At 42.2% G+C, this 10,297-nt stretch overlaps 1 protein-coding gene across 1 annotated transcript; it reads right to left on the bottom strand.

Moving 5' to 3' along the window:
• Positions 1–1,242: 1,242 nt before the first annotated feature.
• LOC138212355 (cysteine-rich protein 2-like) lies at positions 1,243–9,738 on the bottom strand. Its single transcript, XM_069172689.1, has 8 exons — positions 9,520–9,738; positions 5,002–5,096; positions 4,068–4,125; positions 3,810–3,941; positions 3,448–3,516; positions 3,180–3,274; positions 2,688–2,745; positions 1,243–1,952 (listed from the first exon to the last, which is right to left on the bottom strand). Exons 1-8 carry the CDS (start codon positions 9,560–9,562, stop codon positions 1,882–1,884), a joined length of 621 nt encoding a protein of 206 aa, XP_069028790.1. The 5' UTR covers positions 9,563–9,738; the 3' UTR covers positions 1,243–1,881.
• Positions 9,739–10,297: the final 559 nt, after the last annotated feature.

Raw genomic sequence — 10,297 nt, 5'->3', positions numbered from 1 at the left:
CACGTAGAAAAAGACGGTACAATAAAACAAACAACCAATAACAGTCAAATCAGTGATAATAGTGGGTTAAAATAGAGCTAAGAACAGACAGATTATTTAAATCAACCTATCAATAAAGTAATAAAAACTAATTTAAAAAAATACTTTGCCTGTCAGTGGTGTTATTGTTTTAGCTGATTCGAGTGTATTTAACTTTATCTTTCTAAAGGTTTGTTTCATGTCAGGAACTTAAAAAAAAAAAAAAAAAAAAAAAAACTTTATTTCTTTAGTAAACCAGAGCAGGTTACATCATTTTTGGTATCCGTTTAGTGAAGAGCAGAAATGATCTCTTTTTTTAAAACAGTAGAGACGACCTCTTCTTCTTCTTCTTCCCTGGTGTTTATCAGAAGCTTAAGTTTCTATCTCTGTCAACAACACAACCTCCTCACTCCATTATGCACTTAATCTACCTGCCTGCAGTTGAAACGGTATTTTGGTGGTTTACAGTTATGCCCCGCCTCCAGGAGTCTGCCCCGCCCCTTACTGGAAACACAACAGGAAGAGGAGATCTGTCAAGTTACACACAATAACATCGGCAGTTGAGGGAGTTTGTTTACAAAGTAATTGTGTTGAACGTAGCAAATAACAAACAATATCAATACACCGCAGTAGCCAGACTTTTTGCTCCTGCGTCCTATTTTATAACATTTTAGACAAAACTATACCTTCGTGGTTTATATTAAATAAATAGCTACTGGACCAGAATCTCCCTTTGATGTCTGGCTGCAGTCCTCCAAAATTCCATTTCTTCTTCTACTCCTTTTTTTTTTCCCACTGTGTTTACATTCAAAAACAAAATCCGTGATTCAAATGTAAACACAGAATCTGCCCTGCGACCAGCATTCAAAACAGCTATTAATAAACGGCTATTGATGAATTCATTTAATGAAGATTAGGTAGATTTATTTCACTACTTACTTTATATTAAAGAGTGTATTTGTATATTTTGTTTATGGTTAAAGTCACGAGTCGGCTTTTTGTCTGTGATTATGTCGCCTGTAAGTCAAAGTGGTTCGTGAATCAATAAATCCACGAATGAATTAAAACTAAAGCGATACACTTTTAAAAGAAACCCCCCCAAAAAATTCTATCATTGAAAATGCACAAAACTCTATAAATCTCTTTGTAAATCAAACTAACTTTGCCTAATTACATCACATAACAGTGTGTACAGTATGTGGGAACAAACACACTGAAGGCAGGTTTACGATCACAGTTTTACTGTATAAAACGTGATGAACAGCAACAGGCCCCAAAACTCTCTTTCATAACATTCAGTAAAATGCACGACTGCGTGTGAATATTCACGTCATCGGGTTGTTTTTTTTAAGAACCGGGATGAATCTGTTCAGAAAACACTGAAAATTAATCTTTTTTTGTTTTGTTTTGTTTTTTTCATACAGTACATTGTCGTAAGTGCACAAAAGTCTAAAAAAAAACTACTAATAAAGAGTTGAACCGCTCCACCACCAACCCACCGGAGCGTCGATCCACCACGGTAACAGGCTAATACGGTCGGGTCCGTAAAAGTCCTTTTGCCAAAAAAAAAAAAAAAAAAAAAAAAAAAAAAAAAAGAGAACCAAGAAACTTAAAAGGCAGATCCTAAAACTCACACGGGACGACATATTAAAGGTTTGTTTCGGTACAAAAAAATAGAGATATAAACGATATACAAGTACGACGTAAACACCCGGGGTATCCATCCCCACGAGTGCGGCACGAATCATTTGTCACGACGACCACTGAAGGCAAAATCAAAGAGACGTTGAGGGTCCTGGAGGCGTTTTCTTCCGCCCGGGTGGAGGGGAGGCGGAGGGGAGGTGGAGGGAGGGTGGAGGTGGCTCAGGGCTGCGCCTCGGCCTCGGCCTCAGGCTCGTCGTAGATGTAGCTGCCGACGCCTCCGGTGTTCACGCCTTGAGAAACGGCGAGAACTTCAAAGGGTCAGTTCACTCAAGATGTAACGGTTTTATTCTTAAACTCGTCGTTAAATGAAGCTTCGACCGCAACGAGAGAGCGTTCCCGAAGTCCCGCCGCTCGGTCGAAGTCGCGGCCCGAGTTACGCTTCGCTTTTTGTTGAGCGGCGGTACGAGGAGGCGCGTCGGTGATGAGCACGGGGCGCACGTTACCGTTTGTGAAAACTTTATTGGGGGAACGGAAAGGAAGCGGCAGGGAGCCAAAAAAATCTGGTGAGTTGTTGTTGTTTGTTTGTTTGTTTGTCGCGGACGAGAAAACGTTTTTGTTTTTTTTTGTTTTTGAACACACCAGAAGTTGGCGCGTTGTCCTGTTGGAGAACCCTGTTGCCGCGGCGACACAGTTCAGACGCCTCCGAAGGTCTACGGCGGGACTCGGTGTCGACGGTCTGACCCTTTTTTGGAGGGGGGGTGTAAGAATTCGAGGTGCAACAACTTGGCGCGCCATTTTCAGTTGTAGGCGCTGACCTTTGACCCGTTGGGAACACAAATTTAATTCAGACCAATCTCTCATCGTCGTAGACTCTCTGAGGCCATTCGAGGGTCGACGTCGCCGCCTCACACTAAATTTGATCGTGCGCCCTCCGCTCGTGTCCACGGACGTCGCGGACGCAGCGCTTAAAAAAACAAACAGATTTTTAATCAAGCGACAAAACCAGCACCGACAGCACTTCGTACCTTTGGGTCCAAACAGCACAGCGTAGCACGGTTTGTGGCAGTAAGGCTGTCCATCATGCTGCAACGCAAAGAAAGAAACATTACTTCACACCTGAATTTCAATTCTGATTATTTTTGATGTTTCATTGTAATCTTTAACTTTTAGGAGCATTAAAAAAAAAAAAAGTAAGAACTACATGAGTTATTGTTTTCTAATGTTTATATATGTGATCAAAAACAAACGCAACCTGATTTTACACCAAAAACAGCGTTAAAAACTGGATTTTTGTTTAGTTTAAAACAGCAGCTACATGTTGTATGTTGTTGTTGTTGTTGTTGTTATTTAGCCTTTCACCTTACAGAAAAAACAACTGTTGCCAACTGTAGATTGAAAGAGATAAATTGACAGTAAGATTTAGACATCACGACAATTTTTTTTTTTTTTTTTCTCACCCATTTCCGGCATTTTAATTTAAAATAAACCGACACCGTCAATTCCGTCCTTTTTCTCACCTCCGCATGGCTGCCGGCTGCCAGAGTCTTACTGCATCTCTCGCAGCGCAGACACGGCCGGTGCCAGTTCTTGCCGAGGGACGACACCTTCTCAGCTGCACAGACAAAGAAGCACCGCGGAGACGGTCGCCACGGCAACCGGTCAGCTCAGTCACTCTGGGGAGGCGGGGGGGGGACGGTGGGGGGACGGGGGGGGACGGGGACTCCACGCACACACATGTAAAATATACAGAGGGACGCGAGATCACGAAGACGTCGGCCTGCTCACCAAAGTACACGGTCTTGTTGCATCTGGGGCAGATGTTCGGTCCTCCGGAGAAAGACGAGAAGCTTGCAGCTAAAAAAATAAAAAAAATAAAAACATAAAAAATGTTAAGTTATTAGAGATCTAAACAATTCCTGGGGAGTAATGCTAAAAAAAATATGCAAAATAAAGTTATCAGTTTATCCTGTTAATTTGATGTGTAGTCTGTCTTGCTGGATTTTATTTCTCTCTTTTAATTGCGGTGTTAATTTTCTTTTCTTTTCTTCGTGAAATTAGAAAACTCTTCTGGCACAACGCACTGAATATATATATTTTTTTTTTCCTCCAAACATATTTCTCTTATTTTCGCGCAACACATTTCTCACCCTTCACTGGTCCCCGTGCGGGGGCTTTTTTCTCCTCCTGTGGTTTGGCATTGGTTTCCATGGAAACAGCTGCGGGGGCTTCGTTGACGGGCGCGTCGTACACGTAGGAGCCGGCCCCGCCGATGTTCACGCCTGAAAACAGACGCACGCACACGCACACGCACGCACGCACACACACATATGTGCAAACCTGAAACCCGGTTCAGTGCCGAGCCGTTGTGGATGTTCTCCTTACGTGTGCACAAGAGGAAACAGCACCTTTTGGTCCAAAGAGGGCGGCGTAGCACGGCTTGTGGCAGAACGGCTTCCCATCATGCTGCACAAACGGAAGAAGGAGGCGACAGTAAGCAGAAGCGTCCGAGCGGATCGAAGCTTTTCTGTTTCTTACTGGTTCGAAGTTAAGCACAGTTTTTGTTTTTGTTTTTTTGTTTTTTGTGTGTGTCCAAATAACACAAATCTGTCGCTCATTTCAATTTCAATAATTTTGGACGCTGTGTAAAATGTGAATAAAAACAGAGTGCGGTGATTTGCAAATCATATTAAATTGGTATTTAATTCAAGAAAAATTAGACTAAAGACAACATATCAAATGTTGAAACGGAGAAATGTAATTGTTTTATGAAAAAATATCTCACTAATTAAATGAATTGGCAACAGGTCAGTAACATTTCTTTTTTTTTTTTCTTTTTTTTAAAAGATCGGCGAAAGACTGCGTGGGAAAATAGAGAAACAATTTAAGAAGAGTGTTCCTCAACGTATGAATTAGGGACTTCTTCTCATCTACGGTTCATCACATGATTAGAAGATCGAGACAATCTGGAGAAATCATTAAAGACAGCCGCAACTCTGTGGTGGAAATCACTGCACGGGCTCAGGAACACGTCTGAAAATCAACACAGTTCATCGCTGCATCCACAAATGCGGGTTAAAACTCTGCCATGCAAAGAAGTAACCACATATGGACATGATCCGGACACGCCGCCGCCTTCTCTGGGCCCGAGCTCATTTAAGATGCACCATTTAAAGCGACGTCATCTCGTTGCACCTCCTCTTTCTTCTTCTTCTTCTTCTTCTTCTTCTTCTTCTTCTTCTGCTACGGTTTGACGACCGTTTCATTTAATTTCATAACCTTCCATAGAAATGATACACAGAGTCTCCGACTCGGTGCTCCCGGCCGTCACGCTCGTCTTACCTCAGCGTGGCCTCCCGGGTTCAACGTCTTGCTGCAGCGCTCACATTTCAGACAGAACTTGTGCCAGTCCTTCCCTAAAGACGACACCTTCTCCGCTGTGGGAGGGAGGGGGGAAGGAGGGGAGGGGAGACGGAAAAAAAAATTAAAAGACATTGAGAATCAAAGGTCGTGGTAGAACTACAGCGCTGCCGTGCTCCCCGTTTGTGCTATTTCTGGAAAACGTTAAGATGAAAAGACCGATAAATAAATAATGAAAGCGGATAAATGTGCTTCGGAGCCACATTCAGACACAAAGAGAGAAGGTTGAAAAACAATCTGATTGACGCCGTCAAGATTTTTTGTGAAGGAAAGATGCCGATTCGATACAAAAGCAACAACATATTCTGCGTTATAACAGTGCAGCTCTGTGACCGTGACAGACGCCACTTAATGTCCACTTAAGAGTTCCTATCAGCCTGAAGCATTCTTTCCACTGCGTTCTGGAGGCCGGCGCGATGACTCACAGATTTCCATTATCAAATCGACCTTTTTCCACCGAGTCCGATGTTCCATCGCTGCAGAGAAAATATCGTTGGAACCACAGACCGGATATAAAAGTGTTTCGTAGCTTCCAGGTTTGAAAAATGAGGCCGACGCGGGGGAGCGCCCGACGCCGCAATACCGCCGAGGGCCGCTAGAGGTCGGCTCTGTAGACTCCCATTCAACTCCTCTCACGAAATTCTAAGTCACTAAACTTATTCTGCGAGTTATCTCGGTGTTGTTCGCTTAAGTCGCTCCTTTTTTATTAGGTTTCTGGCGCTCCATCTGAAAATAATCCCTCATTCATTGGAAAATAAGCTAAAAAAACAAAACATGTTTTTAGGGGTGTGTCTGTGTGATTGACAGTTCTGTGGTGCAGTCAGGTGACAGGTATCGGTGGGCGGGACGCGGTATCGCCGGGTTTCCAATCAGATCGACCAAATATGGTCACTTCCTGCTCCAAACCTGCTCCGGACTAGCAAAGATGGCGCCGGACAAAATCCGTACTCGAGGCTTCGTGACGGCCGTTCAGGAAACCGACGGGCGACGTCACTGCTGGTCGCCGCTTGGTTGTAACCTGAAGTACCACAGCTGCGTGCCTGTTCCTTACCCACATGTAAATGCCAAAAACAAATCTTAAAGGACAACTTAATGCTAAGCTAAGTTAGCAACATGGCAGCTGAAGTCTTTTACGTTTTAACAGACAGACATCGGACTTTCAACCAACTTTTTCAGACTCAAAACGCAGACAGAAAAAAAAAAAAAAAGCTGAAGTATGAAAATAATGGAAAAATATAATTCTGATAAAAGTTCACGTGTTGCATACAAAAATCATTATTTATGCAACAGGGTGGAAAAATGTACAGTATAAATTCAGGTAAAAAACAAAACAACAACTTTGCATTGAAAAGAACGACACAAAATGAAAAAAAAGTACACGAGAAGAAGGCTTCGTTCGAGCTCGGCCGTTTCATTCACACGGACAGAAGGACTTCACTAACAAGTCGTCTGTCTGTTTGTCCTCCTCCCAGAATAATCCGTCAGATACTCCGAGCCCGACGCTTCCTGTTTAGACTCGGCCTGTCGGCGTGATATGTGGCAGCGAGGTCACGTTGGCACATCTTTAACACGTCTTTAGCTCTGATGAAGCAGCGACACCTCCACCAACGTTCACACTCCTTTTTCTTCCAGTTTATTTATTTAATAATGAAACGGCATATTTTTTTTTCACCTGTTTTTCCTCTCTCTGTTTTAATCCATTTACTTTTATGCCTTTTTCCTTTTTTTGAGCGTTTTCTTGCAACAGATTCCGTATCGATGGACTACTCAAAATCTACGGTTAAAATATGATGGAAAAACTTTGGTCACATGACCCCGAGTGACACGACATTTACGTGCGTGTAAGTTTCACGCTTACAACAACGTTCACGCCTCGGCGGCGCAGAGCGTGGCTATCTCACGTTTTGCTGCAGCGGACGGGCGTGTCTATTTCACGCTTTAATACCGGGTCGCATGACGTAGTATGAAATGCTTTTTGGCCAACAGAGCTGATTCTGATAGAAACACAAAGCCGCAGCCACGACAGCAAACATTTCTTACGTAGATGTTGCTGTAAAGACGCTACGAATACGAAAAACATGGGTGCTTCATGCTCATCTTTATAATCAGTTTCTAGATGGACACAAACATTTGATGTCACACATTCAGTATCTGTCAAATTTTTGAAATATGGTTACAATCTCTCCTTCTTTTCTTCAGTTATGGTGCTAAATACGAAGCATCATTTCGACATTTGCGGGATTTTCTTTTTTTTTTTTACAATTCTTGACCTCTAAAATCGAACCCGTTCATCCTTTGAACCAAGTGAACGTTTGTGCCAAATTTTTCAAGAAATTACCTTGAGGTGTTTCCGGACGTATCACGTTCACCAGAATGAAACCGAAGAATTTAAATTTAAAAAATGGACACGAGGAGACCTAAAAAAAAAAGAGAGGAACATTGTTTGTTGTACTCGCGGGGTGGGTTTTGGCTCCGGAGGAATAAAGAGGGAGAGAAAATAGATCAATGCAACAAATGGCCAATCTATAAATTATTTAGCACGCCATATGGTGAGTCTCCGAAACGAAGGGGAAGCTAGAATCTGATATACGGTCGCTGAACTCACTCCTTAGCAACATGACACAAACATTTTCCTCTCAGGTAAACTGAGGATTCGACAACACCGCTTACATTCAGATAAAAGAAGAGCCGGGCAACCGGAGACCAACTCGCCTCGACTCGTCTAAAAAGCCGACATAAAAGGGACTTTTCATAAACTGTCCGACAGACACAGATGAGCACGAGCAAACAAAGAGCCGGTTAATGGCTCCCTGAAATCTTATCCAGAGATAGTGAAACCATTAGGAGGCCTGGGGAGTCTCTCAGGCATGTCGGGATCACTTTGGGAGAGAAAAACTTGTCAGTTTCATTTTAACGTCCGGTCCGTCTGGAACAATGCCTGCGGCCCCTCAGCAGTGACGATGTGTGTGTGTTAAAAGTGTTCGTAGCTTCCGGCTCTGAAAAACGAGGCCCGATTCGGAAGCGCCTTAAGCTGCAATACCACCGAGGGCCACTAGCTGTCAGCTCCCAAAAAAAGCCTCCATAGACTCCCATTCAACTAGCCTCATAAACTTCTCAGTCAATAAAATGTGTCCAGCAGTTATCTCGGTGTTGTGAGCTGAAGTCGCTCCTATTTATTAGTTTTCCGTCGGTCCATCTGAAAAATAATCCCTCATTCATTAGAGAATAAGCTTTAAAAAAAAAAAAAAAAAGTGTTTTTGTTGGGGGGAGGGGGGGCGCTGCTTGATTGACAGGCCTGCGGTGCACTCAGGTTAAGGCTACCGGTGGGGGTTTCAAATCAGATTGAGCCAGAGCCACCAGCTTGCCCTAATATGGTCACTTCCTGCTCCAAACCTGCTCAGTGAGGAACAGAGACGCCTGTCACCTGTTCCTGAAGAAGAAAAAAAAAAAAATCTATAATAACCGCTCATATATTTTATAGGATTTTCGACCCCACGACACAAAAGAAACATTTTGACAGTGCGACTATGAATATAAATATCACCGATGTGCTCTGACGCCACATATTAGAGCCCGACTGATAGCGTACGCCGGCTTCACTGACGTTCTATTATTAGCTGAAAAGAGATATCTGTGTACTGTATATGAGACATGTGACAAGTTTACTGCACGTAAAATGTTTCTTTACTACGATTTAAAGAACATTTTATTTTCCTTTTCAAAAAAAATTGCTGATAAATTGTCACTTTACTTTTAATGATTAAAAAATGATTAATGATTAATGATTGAAAAGAAACGTCTGCCTTTGAAAATCGTGTTCACTGATTGTAATTATCATCAAATTAATTTTGTCCATTTCACCCTACCTGGAATGGAAAACTATCAACACCGTACATTTCTTTTCAAAGAGAGATGGATGAAAAATAGTCCAGGAAATAAATAACTATTTTAATGAAGAGGTTAAGAAAATTCTATTGTCAAATGAAATGCTTACTTTGCTGCTCCTCGCTCACCTAAACAAGAAAATATACAATATATGTAAGTATTTACAAAAAAAAGAAAACACAAAAGAACCTAAAAAAATATAAATAGTGAAATAAAATGCAAAATATAAGCAATTCACCAAATATAAAAAGAAAACATCTCTATATATATATATTGTTAAAGTTTTACATTTGCTGTGAGACACAATAGAAGCCATCAATGGAGTATAAAAACGCTGTTGGGTTAGAGGCTGCACGTCACCTCTTACAAACTCTGGAGTTTATCTTGAATGAAGCTGCTTTAAATGCAAAACACGAGAGAGAAGAACGTGAAGAAGAACGTGTTGTATGAAGGTAAAAAGAAGACGCCCCGCAGCCATCGCCTCTGGGAACAACACACACACACACACACACACACACACACACACACACACACACACACACACGCACAACTCACCGAAATACACCGTCTTGTCGCATTTTGGACATTTTGACGCCATAATGAGCGCGAGCGGAGAGACGGCGTCGTTGTCAGTCGGTCCACCGGCGGCCTGTCTGTCTGTCTCTGTCTGTCTGTCTGTCTGCAGCACCGGCGGCGGAGACACACCTCACCTCGCGGGATGCTGCTGCTGCTGATGATGGGAGAGACGAACATCCAGCCTCCACTGCTGGTGCTCCTCCTCCTCCTTCACGTGCGTAACCCCCCCCCCCCCCTCCCTCCTTCCCCAACCCCCGCCCCCTCTCCCATCCTACGGTGGTGACGTCATGCAGAAATCACCGTTATCCCTGCAGACAAGGTGATAATAGTTAAAGAAGAGAAAAGTAACAAAACAGGAAAACAAAAGATGAATAATAAGCTATTTTTATGTATATATTTTGTTCTTCTATGATATTTTTTGCATCAAAGGAATTTCTGCATTTAAATGTTTTTTTGTTGTTTTTATTCACTTATTTTCTTAGTTTTATTATTTTGTTATTCGACTGTTATTTCCACATTGCTACCTTTTCTGTACGAAATAATGAGTACTTGTTTACACTGTTTGTAAGTTCTTAATTCAAAAAAAAGGGTAAGAAAACGAGCTTTATCGCCTTCAAACGAGCAATATACTGTATATTCACTCAATTCAACATTATCTGAAGCAAAAATAAATTAAATTAAATGAGTTTTTCTCATACTTTTATGTTTGTGGAACTTCTGTGTCGGCATTAGTTTTTTCAGACGCAGAAAAAGTCCA

This window comes from Embiotoca jacksoni, unplaced genomic scaffold (genome assembly GCF_022577435.1).
Source record: "Embiotoca jacksoni isolate LCO1_2020_lvr unplaced genomic scaffold, fEmbJac1.0.p SCAF_54, whole genome shotgun sequence".
Lineage (NCBI taxonomy): Eukaryota > Metazoa > Chordata > Actinopteri > Embiotocidae > Embiotoca > Embiotoca jacksoni.
This window is presented reverse-complemented; position numbering and strand designations above follow the sequence as displayed.

Coding starts and splice junctions, on each gene's coding strand:
- LOC138212355 (XM_069172689.1), bottom strand. CDS start 9,562: ATGGCGTCAAAATGTCCAAAATGCGACAAGACGGTGTATTTCG. Junction 3,942..4,067: donor CGCCCTCTTTGGACCAAAAG/GTGCTGTTTCCT, acceptor GTCTGTTTTCAG/GCGTGAACATCGGCGGGGCC. Junction 2,746..3,179: donor CAGCCGGCAGCCATGCGGAG/GTGAGAAAAAGG, acceptor TTTGCGTTGCAG/CATGATGGACAGCCTTACTG.